Source organism: Triturus cristatus, chromosome 1_2 (genome assembly GCF_964204655.1).
Source record: "Triturus cristatus chromosome 1_2, aTriCri1.1, whole genome shotgun sequence".
Classification (NCBI taxonomy): domain Eukaryota; kingdom Metazoa; phylum Chordata; class Amphibia; order Caudata; family Salamandridae; genus Triturus; species Triturus cristatus.
In genome coordinates, this window is record NC_140580.1 from 756539953 (window position 1) to 756560336 (window position 20384).

At 43.3% G+C, this 20384-nt stretch overlaps 1 protein-coding gene across 2 annotated transcripts in view; it reads left to right on the forward strand.

The window, feature by feature from the left end:
* Positions 1-20384, forward strand: part of PAOX (polyamine oxidase) — a 382337-nt gene that overhangs the window by 308429 nt on the left and 53524 nt on the right. For both annotated transcript variants that reach the window (XM_085608703.1, XM_085608704.1), the window contains exons 6-7: positions 5291-5403; positions 18727-18884. In XM_085608703.1, coding sequence (XP_085464829.1) covers positions 5291-5403; positions 18727-18884 — 271 coding nt within the window. The remainder of the gene's footprint in view (positions 1-5290; positions 5404-18726; positions 18885-20384) is intronic.

Genomic DNA, 20384 nt, shown 5'->3' on the forward strand with positions numbered 1-20384 from the left:
ATTATGTTTCGGAAAATTGTTGCTTTTGAAGGGTTCTGCTCATCATATGAACTAAACATATGTAGTGTAATGTAAATGTAACTTATAAAGCGCAAACTCATGCCCTAGGGCGTCTTGGCGCTATCGAAGTCCGATTAAGCTGTGACAGTGTCGTAGTCGGATCAGGCAGATGTGCAGAAAACTTCTACTCCTGTGTGAAAAGCCAGGTCTTTAAGGCTTTTCTAAAGGAGAGTAACGAGGGACAGCTTTTACTGTCAGTGGTAGACTGTTCCAAAGCATGGCAGTTAAAAAGCTCTTTCCACCCCAGGTGGCTTTCCTAAATGGGGGGACAATCAGATCCCTAGCAGAGCCTGATCGAAGTGTCCTAGCTGGGACGTACCATTTGAGTTTCTTTTTTAAATGGTCTGGCCCAAGTCCATGCAGAGATTTATAGGCCATACAGAGAGCTTTGAAACTACGTCATTGCTTGACTGGCAACCAGTGTAACAACCTAATTACTCCTCTGGCTGACTCATACTTCGGAATTTGAAAGGGGAAGCAAGCAGCAGTGTTTTGCAGTATCTGAAGCCTCTTTACGAGACCCATTGCAAGCGTAAGATACAGACTGTTGCAGTAATCAATCCTCGTTAGAATGTTTGCCATTGTTACTGTTTTGAGTAGTTCTGGGATGAGAACTTTTTCCATCTTTTTTTATTAGCCTTAGAGAGCAGAAAAGCTGCCGAGGTTATTTTGTTTACTTGGTCCTTAAACTTCAGTTCCTTGTCTACCAGGGACCTTAAGTTTCTTACTTTGTTTGAGGGTTCGGGTAAAGAGTCGATCTCAGGTGGCCACCAGCCCAGTGTCCAGAAGGAAGGGTTGTTACTGAAGATGATAACCTCTGTTTCATTGGCATTCAATTTAAGGCAGTTGCAGTCCATCCAGTTGCTCACCTTACTCATACATGAGCTGAAAGCCGCACCCAAATTGCTTTCAGGATTTGCCAATGATACCACAATTTGGGTACCATCGGTATATAAGGCCAGGAAGAAGCCACATTTTTCAATAATAGGCACAAGTGGAGTAACGTAAAGGTTAAACAAAGTTGGGCTCAGTGCTGAGCTCTGGGGAACTCCACAGGGCATGGAAAAAGAACTCAAGGCAAACTGCCCCATCTTCACATTATTTTGTCTGTTTGCCCGGAAAGATAGCAAGAGATCAAATGCTGTTTCCTCTATCCCTAGCTTACGCATACGGTCAGCCAAAATCCCATGGCTGACCGTTATCAAAAGCTGCGGAAAAATCCAAAAGGATCAGTGCAGCTGTCCCACCCCTATCGAGTACTTCTCATATTTCCTCTGTTGCTATCACCAGGGCCGACTCTGTGCTCTGGTGTTTTCTAAAACCATGTTGTGTGTCATCTAGCCAAGAGTATTCCTCCAAGTATTCAGAAAGTTGTTGGTTCATTACTTTTTCTACCAACTTGGTGGGGAAAGGAAGTCTTGAATTTGGTCGGTAGTTATTAGGGTCTTGGGCCTTCATATTGTCTTTTTTTAATAGGGGGAGAATCGAGGCCTCTTTCCAGTGAGAGGGAAAATATCCTTTTGCAAACATATTCTCATAAATTTGCCCTAGATTTTTTGCTACTTGAGCAGGAATCATGTGCATGATGTTGGGGGACACGGGTCTTGTGGCGCACCCGATTTGATAAGTAGGATATAAGTTGTTCTTCTGATGGGACCTTAAAGGAGGAGAGACTAATTTTATTAGCCAGTCCACATATGGACAGTAGAACCCTGTTTGCATACTCATATGGACATATGGACAAATATCTAAAAAGTGTTCCAGGGTCGACATGTGCAGAGGGGATTTATATTAATGTTTATGACTTCAATGAAGGTTCCTACAAGGCAGAACGAGGACTGCCAGTAAGTAACCATTCCTTCCAGGTCTTTAGGCCAAATCTAGCATATTGTGCCCAGTTCTGATGTCCCACTTTGGTCTTGTTCTAAAGAGCACATCACATGTATTGATGGTTTTTAAGTGCCTCAAAGGAAAGCCTAGCCAGCTTGAAAGAAAAACTCCTGTGCTACTGGTGGACTCACTTGTTGTTGTCAGGCAGTCAAGTTCCTAAGCACAAAACTACACTGGAAATCGGACACCAGGGTTTGCAGTACTTTCCCCACAAATGATGAACTCTTTGTCAGGAGATATCAAAAAAATACACCCTTTGCTGAGGTTCAAAAAAGCTAATAATATTTAGCTATGCTCCATTGGCACATTGTAACTTGTTAGCAAATAATTTTATTTAAGCAAAGCAAAGGCTTCTGAAGACATTTGTTTAGTGTGTGTGATGCAAATGAATTAATATGAAAATTGAAAATGATCCTGCGGGTGTGGTCAGTTCTGATCAAGGGTCACGTCTTAGGAAGTTACCGAGGCTCTGGAGCTTAAGGGTCTTCTCAGGATTAGTTATTAGTCTGCATAGGTGGGAAATGATCCGTGTGTTGGAGTTTACCGTTGTAGTGTGAGAAGAATCATTATTGGTTAGTCCTGGGTTAAGCATTTACTCAGAGCAGGGTTGTGGAATGTAATAAAAAATCTACTTGTCCATGGGGCAGGTTGCCTCATAAATCTACTTGTCCTGTAACAAAATCCCCTTGTCCCTTTTGTGCCATGTAATGCGGTGACAAATTACGGCAGCAATCTCATTATATAAGAGTCCTGACATAGCCTCTCTAATTATGCCAGGGCTCGTACCATAGTAGGGTTGAATACTAGCAATTCCCTTATGTTGCTACGTTTCTGCAGGTCTACATACGGGGGCTGAAGGTAGTGGTAAGCAATAGTTCAAGGGTTGGAATGCCCTTTTGAGTCTGTGCAAACCTACTAACTTGCGTGTTTTAAGAGTTTGCACCAACTCTTTTCTAATCTTTTCCCGTACTGAAAAAAGTTGGAAATGTACTCCTGACAGGGGCAGACGTAAAACTTCTTCCAGGGTTGGGAAAAAAAGTGGTTGGAGGAAAAGTGAACTTAAAACATTCAGATTGTTACAGGAGCAAATCTACACATGCACATTTGCTCACACTAAAATGCAGTTCACAAATATTTTCTAGGAGTACTATTTCTTGGCCTACTTCTGTAAATTATTGTGAATTCACAAACTGTATATATGCACTTAATGCAAGGATATATACCATGGATGTACTTTTGAGACTTTCTTTAATAATTGGGCCTCTAATTCGGCCTGGCGTCAACCATGACCTTTTGTGCTCAATAAAATTCTGTCTCTCTCTCTCGGTCTATCAGCTAGCTTCACTGTAAGTGTCAGTATTCTGCTCTTTTACAAGGAGCATATTGGCACACAAAGTAATTTGGGTCAGGGCCCTGAACTGCTGTGGCAATGTGTGCTTTTTGAGACCAAAAACTATTTTTGCTTTTGCCAATGCTTGTTAGAATGGTAAGGGCCCAGCAGCTCCCACACCTATAAGGTTTTACAAAAACTATGCCTAAACAAGTCACGCATTGACAAAACCAAAAGGCTGACCGCCAATTTCAGACTTACTGGCTTTGCCAATGCTTGTTAATTTTTGTTTCCCACATTCGTATTTAAACTGGTTACACTGCTTTTCCATTATGAATATTTTTGGGAAATACAAGCATACGTCAACATGTTACTAAATGATGCTGCAAAGATATGGTACCTAAAATCTTACAGTAGTTTAGCAAAATGTCTTTTTTACCTACTTGCATTTTTTGGGGAAAATTTTATTTTGAAAGCAAAGAATCATCACTCTTGCTTTCAAGCTTCGACAAATATTTGCATATAATCAGAGAGCATTCTGGGAGCATTATACATAGCCTCATATTACTAAACTTCGAAAACGTGTGTACACATTTATACTGGAACCACCGTCAGTAGTGCAGGCCGAGCTTACAACATTTACTTTTAGTGCTCACCCTAATAATAAAGGCTTTGCGTTAATGAACCATAAATACAAGCTTGAACAGCATTTAACACATGGACACAAATATTACCTTAACTGCAGACATTGCCCTTTCCTGATCCATAATGTGGTACGGTAAACTGGCAGCCAAAGGGTTTGTGTCGTAGGGGGTTGGGCCTACTTGTCCCAAGGACAAAATACACATGAAAACTTATTGCCCTTGACCCCAAACAATATGTCCTGGGCATCGGGCTATAGGAATTCCACATCCCTGTCAGAGGATGTAATAGGTCTGCATAGATATGATTCAGGGTTTTCTTTGAAGAGATTATAATTTGCTCATAGGATGGTGAGAGCCTGCTTATAAATTATGGCCCTCTTTGAAGGTGTTGTATAACAGTTCCGGTCAGTGGAGATTAAGAATTAAGCTCTGATCTGAAAATGGTTTTTTTAACATGTTTTTATTGAAAGTAGGACATCACATCTCACGACAATGCAGTACATTTGTCAATGTTAAAAACAGCAGTAGATTACAGTTCAACGATCGCCCTCATTCATAAATTATGGATTATTCCACCACAATTGGGGCTGAGGAACTGTTGCATTTTTCTCATAATTTCCCACATATGACTACACATCTCTTAGCATCTGCTTAGCAAGGAGCCAGCCCATACCTCAATCCCACATGAACAAGAGAAAGGAAACCCTACAAAAAACAAACAATATAAACTACACAGCAGCACCAGCGGACATCCACTGTGGTATCCCCTCCCCACGACCCAGGCCCTCCCGACAAAGGGGAGGATGGGGGTGGGGGGTGAGAGCAAGCGCGAAAGTCTGAAATGGGTAATATCCTTCTAGATGGTGGTTAAGTACTTGCTTGGTGGCAGATAACAGTCTATTCATTGAGGTGACTGGAGTTGAAGGAGTAGCTAGGAGGACTGTAAGGAAGATGGGTGTTTTCTCATAGGAGGGGAAATGATGTGCTCTGAGAAGTGAAAGAATCTGCTAGGATACAGGTAGAGTTCTGGATGGAGGCGGTTAGAATTCTACCATGAGAAGAGACTCCGATCAGTTAATAGTACAATCAAAAGGGTTAGACATCCAGACCTAGGACAGTAAGTGCTAAGTGAAGTTTAAGGGTCTGACAAAGGTATGGACTTTGTTGAAGGTTGTTAAAGAATTGTTCCAGGATGTTAATGTCTTCTGGGAGTATATTAACCACCCCCTGAAGAGCGTATTTCTCTTACCAGTATAGATTAAATGCTTGCTTGGACAAGGTTAAAGGGCTGATCAAACAAAGTTGATTTTAGGAAAATTCCAATTCTTATAACAGCCCCTCTCTGTATATCTAAATTTCTCCTTAGGTTTGGCCATGTTCTGTGTGGATTTATTGCAGGCAAGGAATCTGAATTTATGGAGACGCTCACCGATGTAGAAATTACCACTTCCATGATAGAGATCCTACGGAGATTTACTGGTGAGTGTGTAAAACATGATGCAAGTTAACTTGTGTAACACTAGGCTTCTGTGTGTGTGAAATGTATGTGTGTGTTTATATATATATATATATATTTATTTATTTAAATTATGGTTACTTTTGCTAATAACATGCACTGTTAGCATATAATTGTAGTCAGTGGCACATTATTATAGTGATGCTTGTTATGAGCACCACTAATGGCTGTATTTTTATGTAACGGATATTTGTTTCAGCCTCCTTCCATCAAACGATTGGCACCTTCTCTTCTATAAGAGTGTACTGTACCAGAAAAAAAGAAGATAATATGAGCAGAGAATTACGCAATACACCTCTGTCCTTAGAAAATTTCGAAAAATATCAATGACTCTGAAAGGATTTCAGTGTTCAAAAAGACCAATCTAATTTGTGATGTGCAAAAGGTGGTCCTGTCTTGTGATCTTTCATGGAATGCGTTAAGGACCATATTAAAGTCTTCTCCTAACAGCAATGGGTCCTTTGCAAAAGCTATGCTAATCTGAAAAGTATCCCTCAAGAATTTCTCCTGCCTGGATTCTGGGCATAAATCCCAAAGGCTCTTGACCACCACACATCTCCCGTTTCTATCATATTTGTGGTTAGTCTCTGTGAAAGAGGTAGGGCAATTGAAGAGGATATTGTAGTGGAATTATGCAGGATTTCAGTGTAGTTTTATCTGGCCCCAAGAAGTGGGTCTCCTGGAGTAGGCATATATTAGCACCTAGTAACATAAGTTGACCCAATATATTCAAGCACTTAACACTTTAAGGCCTCTCACATTATACGTGATGATTTGCAACACTCTGGGATTAGTGGTCTTTATGTGTCTGTAAAAAACATGGCTGTGGCTGATCCTTTCCAGGGACGAGAACACATCTCTTAGTAACATGTGGTCTCCAGTAATCAACAAAAAGAAAACAACTGCAAATCTTCAAGCCTTAACACCCAACAGGTGGGTGGAGTCAAAAAATCCTCAGACAACTGTCTGTGGAGATATTCATGTTTCCAGGGTGGTAGCCCACAGTCAACCACAGTAAGAACATTGGAAAGGTTTATTTTTTTTTCCTGTGAGTGTATCGTTAAAAGCTACAAATCCTCCCTAGGCCGAAGAAATAAATAACAGACCCATATCCAACTCAGCAGTAGGTCAAGTTCAACAGATCGAGTAGAGAAATGGCATGTGACCATGCCATTCATCTAGTCGCCATCATGCTTACCATCTTGCTTACCGTCTTTGTTTATGAGTTGAAGGTGCTCCAGGAGATGAGCCCTGCCGGTTTCAATTTCTGTGGAGCTCGATCACCTTCTTCCGGGGCTCCTGATCAGTTTGCCATTCTACTCCTCGGTCCTCGGCTTCCCCCGAGTCAGTCAGCCAAATACTTTATTTCACTAATTTTGCCATAAAAAGACATTGAGCAAGTTAAAAAGAAAACACTTGAGATGCAATTAAAATATAAGCAACACAGGCTATATACCCGCAAACAAACAACAATATAAAACAATTCAGACCAACATTTTTTCTAAAATAATAAAATGTAAGACTACAGGATTAAATGGGCAAAACCCTGCATAGTTGTAATGTTCTTGTGTATATGACATATATACCTAATTACCACTTGGCAGGTGAACTCACTTTCCAGACACTGTATGAGTTTCAGACTCAATTTTGCTGATCTAAGGTTAAAAGAACACAAGATGGGACGTGAAAATTGGGCTCTGGGAACAGAATAACATAAAATGGATAAGGGATTTCTTCCTTCAGTATCCATAGTCTGAAACGTATTTACCCGTTTCAAATCTAAGAGTGATTTTCTAATATAAACTAGCCAACCAATTTTATCCTCATGATCCAATTTAATACAGTCCGCCAAGACTTGGTGAGAAACTTTTGTATGAGGGAGACTCAACATTTTTATCCATAATAGGAGTGGCGCCATTTTAATCACGTCTGCAATATATGGTATTCCAACTTCTGTGTGAGGTATAATATTGGCATTACCTGTAGATACTGCCAGTAGTCTGGGCAGGAATTTATTCTCAACGGTTTGTAGGAGATCACAATCCACATACCCCTAAACTCCATGTCCATATGTGCCTAGAGAGAGGCATTTAGCCTTATAAAGGGAAATACGTTCAATTACAGGCTTTTGTTTTATCCTCTTGGCAAATTTAAAAATAGCATCGCACACGTTTTCCATCTTAAGCCTTCTCTTGACCAAAAGCTTATCCCATTTAAAATTTGTGTCCAGCTTTAATTCCTAAAATAGTTTAAATTTGGGGCTTTAGTAATGAAAGTCTCTTTGATGGTGAACCTGCAGGAGCGGGTATTTTTCAGGACCGAAGTTCATAGCAAAGGATATCTTGTGATTAACCCTTAACTTCAGGTCCTTAAACTCATTTAAGGAATCCAACAGCATCTGGAGTCCATTTGGAGGCCGTGATAGAAGCACAGCATTGTCTGCATAGGTGAGAACAGGCACTGATCTATTCTTCAGCCGTTCCTTCCCTTTCACCTGTAAGACTTGATCAACGGCATTAATATAAAAAAGGAAAAGAAAAGGGGCCAAAATACAGCCCTTTCTAACCCCCTTACCAACCTTAAAAGTGGGGGTGCATTTCCCATCCGTACCATACCATGCTTGGGTATCACAGTGAGTCCAGGTGCATGAGGACTTCTATCAATGAGTTATCCACCCCTGCTTTTCTCATAAGGTCCCACAACCTACCCCTGTGCACTAAATAGAATGCACTAGAAAGGTCCATGAAGGCTAGATGTATAGAGCCATTCATGGCCTTTGCATACTTTCCCATGTTCAGAAACGGGTGTAGAGACGGCTCCACTGTGCCCATGCCCGGTTGAAAACCAAACTGGACATCGGTAAGATAACATTTATAATCGACCAATTTGTGAAGGATCACCCTTCCAAAGATCTTGACAGAGGAGTCCAAAAGAAAAATTGGATGATAGCATGTAGGATTCCCTTTGTCACTTTTCTTTAAAATGGGGACTATGATAGATTTCTTCCAGGAGAAAGGGATTTCAGCTGTAAGAATGGCTCAAAATACATTCGTCAGCAATGGGAGCCCAGAAAATTGGATGTTGTCTCAAGACCTCAATAGGAACCCCATCAGGGCCCGGAGCCTTACCAGGAGTACTCTTTGAGCTGGCCAGGAGTACATCACTGACATCAGTAAACAGGGCACAAGAATTGCTACTGTTCTTAAAAGGATCTGTAGGTGTATCTCTAGCTAAGGAACGATTAAGAGGGTCTAAGGCAGACGGATTGGGTGAATTGTCCTTAAAGATGCTTGAGTAATGAGACAGAAGAAATAAACAAAGTGTCCCTATTGAAAAGTTTATCAAAAACAACTCAAGAGAATACACCGAGGACTGCTGTTATCCTCACTGTCTGGAATTGCTGAGAACACTGTATGCTATCTGCACATTAAGGAAGCTCTTTGTGAAACGTATTAATTAAAACATAATCATTTATTATAAATCATAAAAATTCATAGCACCACACATTAAAAAACATATATCTGTATACCTCCCTTAATGGGTTACACTCTATAACCTGCTATATAAGGGTATGGTTTAGTTAATTCAAAACACAAAGGTTACTGCCCTTGCTGTGTGTGTCTGGGGTTGCCCTGCAGTTGCTGTTTCTGCCAAGGAAAGGAGAAGGTCTTTGCTGTGTGCTGTGTTCCCTGCTTGAGGAAAGTCTCAAAGGACTTGAGTAGAGCTTGCCTCCTATTTTAAAGTCTCAGCAACACAAAGTCTTCACTACCAGTCTTCACTACCAGCTCCTCTGAACTTCCTTGCTGGGAGTTCTAACCTGCCAAGGAGTGCCTGTGACTGTGTGGGGCCTCTAGAGGTTGTTTCTGCTAATGGGAGCTGGAAAGCAACGCAACAACAAGTACATCGACGCATCGCTCTTCTTGCGACAGTTTTTCCGGCGCAATGCTGTGGTGCGAGAAGAATCTCCCGCTCCGCTGCTGAAACCGACGTAGTGCCTGTCGCCGCTACAAGAATCGACACATGGAGGGATCGCGGCTGAAGAAACCGACGCAGCGCTGCTCGCCGTCGACGCATCCCGGATTTCCACGCATCTTCCCTGTGTGGCAAGTTTTCCCTGACGCATTACCCGCGGATCGAAGTCATCTCAGAATCAACACATCGCTTCCTCCTACAGACCGGACCCGACGCACCGCTCTCCTGTGTCTAGCGGAACTTTCCCATCGCATCCACGAATGTCTCCAAAAATCGACGCATCTCTTTGTTTTTCAACTCTTATCATCGCTGCGGCTGTTTGGGTCAGTGAATTTTGTCGCAACGACAGGTACATTGCAAGAAATCACACATCCATAGTTTCCTAAGGACTCAGTTGCTAAAACCTATTGAAAATCATTTCTCTTAACACTTGCATGCTGGATTTTTGTTGTTTTGGTCTTTAAGTTTAGATAAAGACACTTTATTTTTCAAAACTGGTGTGGTGCCCATTGGTGGTGTTATCACTGTGTTACTGTGAGTGTTGGTACAAATACTTTACACATTGCCTTTGGAATAAACCTATCTGCTCATGCTAAGCTACCAAGGGGGTGAGCAGGGGTTATCTGAAGTGTGTATTCCCCTTACCCTGACTAGAAGCAAGAGTCCCTATTTGGACAAAGGTACCTACCTCTGCCAACTAGAGACCCCCATTTCCAACAGATCGCCATAACAAAAATATAACAGTTACCCATTTCTAAATAAAATGAAAAAAACTCCATCAGCTTTCACAGCAACTGCACAATCCGGAGATGTACAACAAAATATTAAACATTTTCAAACAGACTCCTTCACTAGTGTATTCTAGCAACCCTACATCAGAACATCGAGTGGAAGTGTGCTTCAGTTTGATACATTCAGTACACAAAGAAAGTTTAATTCAGAATACATGCTCTTTAAGTAAAATAACAAATTGCGTCACAGTGTCCTGTACTCTTCGAAAACTACTGGGAGAGAAGACACGGGGACATTGCTTGGGAGGGGCAATGAACATTAGCAAGATGAACCGACAACTAAAACACCATCCGTATTATTAAAATGGTGTCCTCTGCAAAAATATGGCACCACTAAACTACATTAATAAACTCACTTTATGGGTGCATGGCTTGGCCTGATCCCAGCATGGCCGCCTACTTTTGGAGCTCGACCTGCCCAGAACCTTGCATGGCCTGTACATCTATGGACACTGTCTAGGCATCTGACCTGGAGAAGATGAGGGTTGTATTGGTGTTGCTTAGTGGAGATGATCGCCGCCTTTGGGTGCATTGCGCCCCTGGGTGGAATGGAACAAGCTTGTGGTTAGATGATAGAGGTGAAAGCAGAGCCCAGCCACCCCTGAGCTCTGACAGTGGCCTTAGCCGACCCGCACTGTGGGGGATTACCCTTCCATGAGAGGGTGCTTAGACGGGGAATAGCCAACTCCCCGCTGCTGCTACCCCAATGAGGACGTGGACCAGCTCAGGCCACCGTGGAAAAACTGACAGCTGGTAGGAAATAGCACTGCGGAACAAGCAATCACAAGGTGAGAAACCTGGGCGCACCTTAAACCACTGAGGTAGACACTTGCTGCCACTGCTCCGGGAGGCCTTCACAGGAGCCCAAGGTGGGCAGACACCTGTAACAGTAAAAACATGCAGACTGGCGCTGTGGCCACAGAAAACCTAGCAGGCATTCTCTATGTGATTTGGGGCCATGGAGTCCTGCGATGTTGTCTGGCCCATGAATAGAGGGAAGTGAGTGGTGGCACAGTTGGGCAGAACACACCTGAGGGAGCTGCAATATGAGATAACACATCTGATCTCAGAAATCTCCTAATATGTGGAAGCCCAAGGCTGCCTATGCCCTCCGAGCACCTGCGGGGTTTGGCGGACCACTGACCTGGGAAGGACCGTCCCCAGCGGCAGAATTTTGCTGTAAGGGGTGGCAGCATGGCCTCTTGTGGAGGCGCACTGACCCATTGTGCGTTTACTGAGCCGGCCAGACTGACGAGATGGGGTAAACCTTAGGTTCCAAATAGCCTAACAGTCATCACAACTGCACGGACAGGCAGTGAGAAGGACTCCACGATGGGGCGTGTATCCTCAGCACAGGAGGATAACCCCCCTTCCTACCAGGGGTGAGATCGACATGAAGGCGCTTCCCAAAAATATACAGCTCAGTCTCACCTTTATTGACAGCAAGCTAGACTCTAACCACATGCATGAATAATATTACCCACAAAATACAGCAACATCACAGTTGCCTCTCGTAAGTCAAACAAATTTCCTACATGGAAGATGACCATCAAACCTGCAACGAAAAGCTACTTCAATGGACAATGTTCTATCCCTGATTAAAGCTAAGAATGAGGATTTAGAGGTGAGATCCAGAAGTTATAACCTATTATTAATGGGAGTGGCAGACTCGACCTCTACTGGAAAAATGGAAACTTTTGTGGAATAATTGCTGATGTCTCTGTTTGGTGTGGAGAGCTTTTCCAAGCTGTTGATAGTGAAGCAGGTCCATTGCGCTCTTGTTCCCTGTCCGACTCCAGGGGCACCCACCAGGCCTAATATAGCCCAGCTACTGAATTGCATGAATCGCGATGCAGTCCTGCAGCTGGTAAGGGACAATAAATCCTACAGTACAAAGGCTGCTGTGTCTCATTTAACCCTGTTTTCACAGTGGTGGTGCAGGCATCCAGACATGCCTTTCTGCCAAATAAAACGAAACTGCACCAACTGAATATTCAGGTTTGGATGCTGTACCCACCCCGTCTAAAAATAACGCATCCTGTCAAGGATACAATCCTTCAAACCCCACAACAGGCGATTAACTTTTTTAAAGGATTAAATCCTCCCACACTAGCCCTCCTCAACACGACACTGAACGTTTGGAATCAGACTCTGATGAAAAGTGAGCGAAGACACTGCTGAATGTAGTTAAACCTGGCACCTCCTGACAAACGTTGACACATGGCGCTGCAGTACCCCTTGGCGCACCAACCAGCACATACGGCTGGACAAGCTGTTAGTGACACAATACTCTGTTGATCACCTTGGTCTTTTTAAGGCCATGCTAAGTGAGAGATGCTGGGCTAAGACTCCTATACCTGGTCTCGGGCTGGCAATTTAACTATCATTGGCTGCTGCATGCTGTTAGACCTGGCATCTTTTGGCATGTTTCTCCTGTCTTTACTTACTGACCTCCTGTTTTTATGGAATGCTGGACCTCGTTTTCGATGATTTAGTGTCTGCACACTTTTTCACTGCTATTCAGTGCTATAGTGCAAGTGCTTCTACTGTAAATTGTGTTATGATTAGTTCTCCATGATTGGCATATTTGAATTACTGGTAAGTCTCTAGTAAAGTGCACTGCGTGTACCCAGGGCCTTTAAAATAAATGCTACTAGTGGGCCTGCAGCACTGGTTGTGCCACCCACACAAGTAGCCTTTCAAATGTGTTTCATACCCACAATGCAGTGTCCGTGAGTGCAATTTTAAACTGCCATGTTGACAAGTGCACCAGCTTGCCAGGCCTACCCCTTCCTTTTAATTACATTTAAGTCACCCCTTTGGTAGGTCCATGGTAGCCCAATGGGCAGGTTGCAGTGTATGTGAAAGGTAGGACATGTGCTGGTGTGTTTTACATGTCCCGATACTATGCATTTCTTTTTTTCACTATTGAAAGAATGTATTTCCCATAGGTGATAATTTGAGCTGCCTCATAACATTTTACAAGTGTAACTTTCAATTAAGAGAAGATAGAGGAATGGAATTATGTTCCTTGAGCTCAGAATTTACTAACACATCTTTTACTAAAGGTGGTTTTTAAACTGGGTGTTTCAAAATGTCACTTTTAGAAAGGGGGTATTTTCTTGCTTAATCATCCTGTGTGCCTCTGTCTGCTTGTGGATTCACAGTCTTGTTTTAGACTGACATGTGCTGTTAGTGCATTCACTCCAGACACTCACACAAAGGGTATTAAGGTGTGCCCTGGCTAGAGTGGCTGGTCTGCACAATGCTGTCTCCACCCCCTGTAGTGTGGCTGGACCGTCGAGGCAGAGCCAGAGAGACTTTCTGAACAAAGGCTTCAAAGGGGGGAAAGGGGTATAAGTATTAGACATAAAACCCCAGAACTTTAGAACTCTTTTGGAGTAACAAACCTGCCAAGAAGAAGAGCTGGAAGAGCTGCCAGGAGGAGTACTGCCCGGTTGCTGTGTGTTTCTTTGTTGGTTTGCCTTGCAGTTGCTGCTTCTGTCTTCGGCAGTGAAAGGACTGGACTGAACTTTCTGCAACCTTTTTTCCTGAGTATTTCCAAAGGCTTGAAGTAGAGCTTGCCTCCTGTTAGAAGTCTCTGGAACATCAAAGACGTTATCTTCATCTGCTACCAGCACTGGGAACTGTGTGTTTATTGTTGCAACTAGAAGAAAAAGCAATCTGAGGGCGTCCGCAATGCCGCTGCTGGCTCTGTGACCTGTTGGCGAGCTCTGCCTGCTTTGCACCACAACCCTGGACTCGCCGCCACCACCAAGACGCTACTTGCACTGTGACCTGAGGGCACCGCACTTCACAACGCCTCGCTTCTAATCACCGCCCTGGTATGCCCAACGCTGCTCCACGCTGACATCGCCGTTGCTGCCTGCACCCTGACCTGTGGGCAACACTCGTAAGTTATTCGACACACCACCCCGTCCACACCGCAGCCTTGGCCTCCCGGGGCCATTGACATCAGATCGTCAACTGATGCCGCTGTTTGCACCGCGACCTGTTGGCTCCACATGTCGCATTGCCCCGTTTTGCACCGCAGACTTGGGTCTACCGGCGACAGCGCTTCCGCAATGACATTGCTGCCTGCTCTGTGACCTGTAAGCACAGCCCCACTTCGCACCGCAGCCCTGGTCTCACTGACTTTGCTGAATTCCGTCATCGAGCCACTGCCCTCGCCATGACCTGAGGGCCTTGCACGCTTCAACCTCACGGAGTTCGATCTGCAACACCAGGGCTCTGCAGGTCTAGTAACATCAAAAATCTTCTCAACCGAACTGTAATACAACTTGACCTCTGTGAGCAAATGTGATAAATTAACAAGATTTAAAGGCATTTTTATTGCTCATTCACTTTGCCATGATCTCCATGCCACTGGAGTCAAGCTATCCTGGCTGATGAGGGCTGAAAGCCCGAAACCGGTCCTAGGATGCTTGTTTCCAGTCCAGGGAGGACCTGGCCCGGCAGTTTGGGCTGGAATGTTTCCATTGGGCGCAGGGTCAAGACTGATTTGCATATGGCTGGGTCCAAACTGGAATGGCATGGCGAGCGAAAAACTATGGATTTAGGCCCAGATCTCTGCACTGGGGTGAATGTATGACAATGTTCTGCATTCTGCCCATCAATTGTTCTTTTTGCATCCACTTTGTGAGCAATAAAGATGCCTTTAAATCATGCTATAATGTCACATTTGCTCTGCTTTCAGAGACGGAGATCAAAAGTCAGTCTGTCTTCCTACTCGGCAGAAAGGGTGAGTAGGACCTAAAAATAGCTTGCCCTAATTAAATCTTAACTCGCAAATGCGAGCGGGCAAGTGGATTTTTCGAGCCCAGGACATGTGTGTCTTCAAAGGTCCAATGACTCCTGCACTGACCTCCGGGACTGACGCCTGCCGATTACACCAACTCTTCGGAGCTCATCGCAAGGTCCTCGGCACCCTGCATTTCCAAGGTATGTTTGCTGATCTTTCCGACTCCGTAGCTGGCCCGCGACCTTGCGATTGGCCTGAACTGTTGGATTTGTTCACAAAGTCTTGATAGCCCCAGACGGAGCTATCCACTTCAAGGAACTGTATTTTAAGTCTATTATTTCAAAATGCATAGCTTCATTACTGTATATTGGATTTTTATTGTTTATTGTTTTGGTCTTGTTTAGACAGATGAATATTGGCTATTTGTCTAAAACTGTTGAGGTGTCCTTTTGTAGTGTTTTCACTTTATTGCTGTGGGTTATGTGCAAATACGGTACACATTGCCTCTGAGGTAAGCTTGACTGCTCGTGCCAAGCTACCAAGGGTGTGAGCAGGGGTTATTTTAGACATATAATCCTCTTATCCTGACTAGAATTAAGGGTCCCTACTTGGACAGAGTACAAACATGCCAACTAGAGGCAGGATAATATCTGCGAGCGGTCTCATATACAGATTAAATAATGTGGGGCACAATGACAAGCCCTGGGGCACTCCACAGCTGAGCGATAAGCTCTTGGATGTGATATCTCCTGCAAAAACCTGGAATGTTCTACCATCTAAATAGGGCTGAAGCAAGGTAATAAACCACCTGAAACTCCGACATTACTCTATTCGAAAGGATATTAAAATTGACTTTATCGAATGCGGAGCTTAGATCGAGGAGGATGATAGCTACTGCTCCTCCTTGATCGAGGATTTTCTTAGTTCTTCGACTATGGCAAGAAGGACAGTTCAGCTAAATTGGGTTTGCAGAGGATTCTGGGTAGGAAAAGGTTGGAGGATCCACGCAAGTTACACCTCCCTGGACTCTCCTGGGTGTCTAGTTTTCAGAAGTGTGTGGGTTTAGTAGGTTTCCCCAGATGGCCACCGAGCCCGGGACCAAAAATGCAGGTGCCCCATTGCACAACCAGCTCATTTTGTGATATATAATTTTGATGTCTCCACAATATACGTTTTGGGCCCTTCCCTGCTTGCGGGTACTTGGCCCACACACATAAGTGAAGTACCATATTTATCGGTGTAGTAGGAAATTTGCGTCAGACTAGTGATTTTACAACTTTCTCACACAGAAATGTGAGAAAAATTTGATGTGTTCCAGCTAAATATGAGGAGTGCAGGGGATTCTGGGTAGGAAAATGTTGGGGGATCCACGCAAGTCACACCTCCCCGGACTCCTCTGGGTGTCTAGTTTTTGGAAATGTCTGGGATTGAGGTTTCTCTAGGTGGCCGCCGAGCCCGGGATCAAAAACGCAGGTGACTCGCTCACAAAACAACGTCTTTTTGTAATCGAGACTGTTGAAGTCCCCACAGTACATTTTGGGCCTTTTCCTGTTACGGGAACTAGGTCTACCTACACAAGTGAGGTACCATTTTTATTGGGAGACTTGGGGGGAGTGCTGTGTTGGTGGAAGTTTGTTGCTCCCCTTAGATTCCAGAACTTTCCATCAAAGAAATGTGAGGAAAATGTGTGGTTTCCCCCCAAAAGTTTGACGTTTGCAAGGGATTCTGGGTAACAGAACCTGGTGAGAGCCACACAAGTCACCCCATGCTGGATCCTCCAGGGTGTCTATTTTAAAACAAATTAACATGTTTGCTAGGTTCCCCTCGGTTCCGGCTGAGCTAGAGCCTAAAATCCACATCTAGGCACATAGCAAATAAAGGGTCAGTTTTCTGTGGAAAAATGTGATGTGCTCACGTTGCGTTTTGGGTGTTTCCTGTCAAGAGCACTAAGGCTACCCGCACAAGTGAGGTACCATTTGTATTGGGAGACATGGGGGAATGCTGGGTGGGTGTAAGTTTGTGGATCTGTGCAGATTCTATAACTTTCCATCACAGAAATAAGGAAAATGTGTTTTTTTTACTAAGTTTGAGGTTTGCAAGGGATCCAGGGTAACAGAACCTGGTGAGAGCCACACAAGCCGCCCCATCCTCGATTTCCCTGGCTGTCTGTTTTTAAAAAATGTATAGGTTTGCTAGGTTTCCCTAGGTGCTGTCTACGCTAGAGCCCAAAATTCACAGCTAGGCACATTGTGAAAAAAGGTCGGTGCCTAGTGGGCTTTCTGCTGCAGGGGGAGGTGGCACATCGGGGGCTTTTGCCCCGATATACCCCTAAGGCAGAAACATTCACAAAGGGGAACCCCTTCCCATTTGCGAATGGGTTACCACCTACTTGAAGTAGATGGTAACATGCACATGTTTTGCAACCGCAATTGCGGTCATAAAACATTCATACATACCGATGCGATTCGTTATTAGGAAGGGACGCCCTAAACACGCCCCTTCCTAATACCGGATCTCAAACACATTCTGCGATTCGGTAACCGGTTACCAAATCGCAAAATTAGGTTTGCTGGATCGGAAAAGCAATTTTTGCATTCGCAAATGGGCAGATAATGCGAATCCGCCCATTTGCGAATGCAAAAATGCTTGCTACATCTGCCCCTAAGTCTTAAATGTTTTTAAATTATTGATGTTTAATTTGTTTGGTTAGAAAAGTATCAATATTATACATTTTTAAGCTACTGTAAATGAGAATAATTTAAAATGCATATTTTGTAAATTATTTTTGCAGCACTACATTTTTATAGTAGGTTATTTGTTAACTCTGTATTGTTAAAATGCTATATCAGTATTGTAGATATTTGGTAGCTGGAATATTTACACTTCCTATATTATTGAAAGTCAATATTTTAGTAATAAATGTATAAGTATAGAAAATCAAAATTTGGGCATTAGATATTTTGGCATCGATATTTTGGTACATAAATATTTTGTGGTCAATATTTAGGACTACTGCTCTGTAACAAATTACTGGAGCATCTTAACTGCAAATCTCGTTATGTTTAGTTTACCAGAAATAAATATTGTATTCCCTTGAAATTCTGCCACCTAAAATGTTTTTTTTTTTTTTTAATCCACACAGGTATTAGGGAATAATATCTAAATTAAATGATATTTTCCTGCCCATAAGCTTATAAGCAAATTGCTATCCCAGAACCAATAGGGTGCCTAGTTTTTGGACAAAAGAGGGGAGGCTTTCTTTCACAAAAACTGTTAAGCTTCCCCGTGGCCGAGGATTGGCCCAAGCACCTTATTTCTGGACTAGAGTGTTTTCTATTACAGTGGTGTTTTCTCAAATAATTGTCACTAATATTTGATCTTTACAAACTGTTCTGTTGGGCGAATATCTTGCTGCCGTGGTAGAATGGTAAACACCTTTTGTTGATTTACACATGCTGTCTTTGTTGTGATATTCTGTATATGTTCCATGAGCTGATTTTATTACAGAAAAATCCTGGAATAAGTTAAGTCAAATTTCCACATTGCTTTTATGACTGTTGGTAAAATTACTTGGCATAGGACTTGCTGTCTGACAAATAATTGTGTTATTTGTTTTAATCTTACCGTCAACTAGATGACTTGTAAGAATAAAAACTCCTTGATGTATTCTAAAACCTGACTCTATTTCTTTAACTTAATGTAGCTGTAGATGCGGATTCCTTTAAACATGATTTTACTGCTCTTGTTTATCCGTGCCTTAGGAAATTCAGAGTTGGCACCTCCTGTCCGGATGCTACGGTCTACGTGGCACAGCCAGCCCTACACCAAAGGATCATACAGCTACGTGCCCATCGGATGCTCTGGGGTGGACATTGATATCATTGCAAAACCCCTTCCAGAAGACACCAGTGGTTCCAAGGTAAGTACTTCCTCCGTGTGTGCAACCAGAAACTGTAGGTACAAGCATAGGTGGAGACTTTGGAAGTGTGGAATCCTGCGTGTCATGCTGAGACCTCTGAATGTGTATGTACTCTTAACTGTACCCCTCATGAAGTACTTGTTTCAACTGCCTTAAGGATCTCTGAGTGCACACCACAGAGGTAACACAACTCCTCAAAGACTTTGCCACTATTTTTTGGCCTTCAGATAAAACGGACATATTTTCCTGTTTGTTCCAGCTGTTTTGATTAGGGAAGTAAGACTCAGGGAAAGCCTTCTTCAATGGGACTGCACTACCTTTCGCATGTCTTGGAATCAGGATATATCACACTGATAGTGTTTTGTTGGATGGCAATCTTACAAGAGCAGTGTCAGCTCTTTCTGCTTAGGTGGCATTCACGGCGAACAGCCACTTGCTCCTGTTGGGCGTATTTCCTTCTCCAAGATGGTGATTTTACCGCAAATTTTAAATTTCACCAATTTACCCATTATGCTCGTCAGCAATTTTTTATAAGGCCTAGATGCCGTTTTTGGGGAACTCGTATGGCATAGGTGTTACTGAGGTAGTGCCCTTCTAAAATAGGTGAAAGCTGAGAGAAAGGCCCTGCATTGTGAGGAAGACAGATCTCCGCAGACAACCCAAAGCCAGGGATTGGGATGCCATCATGGAGGACGTGAAGACGTCACTTCATGTTGACGCAGCAGTATAGCAATTCTTCTTTACCCCAATGGACTTTCCTATTTTCACCAATCCCCCACACTGCCATAGTGGTTTCCAAGCTATGAGACATCCTCTTTTTATAATTAATACTGTCCTGTAAGTTGAATATTGCAAATTCTAAATAATCTTCAATTCCAAATATTTCCGTCCCGTGTAGTCCAGAATGACCCAAGACTCCCTTCCTTTCCCATAAATAATAGTCAAAAAGTCATAATGTTGTACTGATACGTTACCTATTGTTACAGTTACTAGACAATGGTTGTTGCAAACTATTGTGTATTAAAGAAAATTGGTGAGAACTAAACAATGAAGGTAGTCATTAAGGTTAATGTTACAGATAGGAATGTAAATTAATTGTGAAATAGTTAAAGTATTATTAAAAGACAGTCAACTTTCCATCGGTGGAGCACTACACCCTTGCCCCCCAGCTCTCCCAATTGGAGTACCAGCTTGCTGGCACCCTGGGGCACAACAATGGGTACACATCGAACAGGAACTGTTCTCCGCCGGTGCAGGGCTTTCTGCTCTATATGGAGGCTGTGCCACCACTCACCACCCCCACTCCCTGTGCTGCATGCTATGCACCAAGCCTGGGTACGGGCACACAGCCTTCTTCTGGGTAGACCTGCACTTACATGAAAGGGCACCCCAATGGGGTAATGACGGCATATGCATCAATGGCCGGCCCCTGTCTTGGCCTCAATGGAGGGAAGCAGGTATTCACACCCTAGACTAACTTCTGTTCAATGGATATCTTAA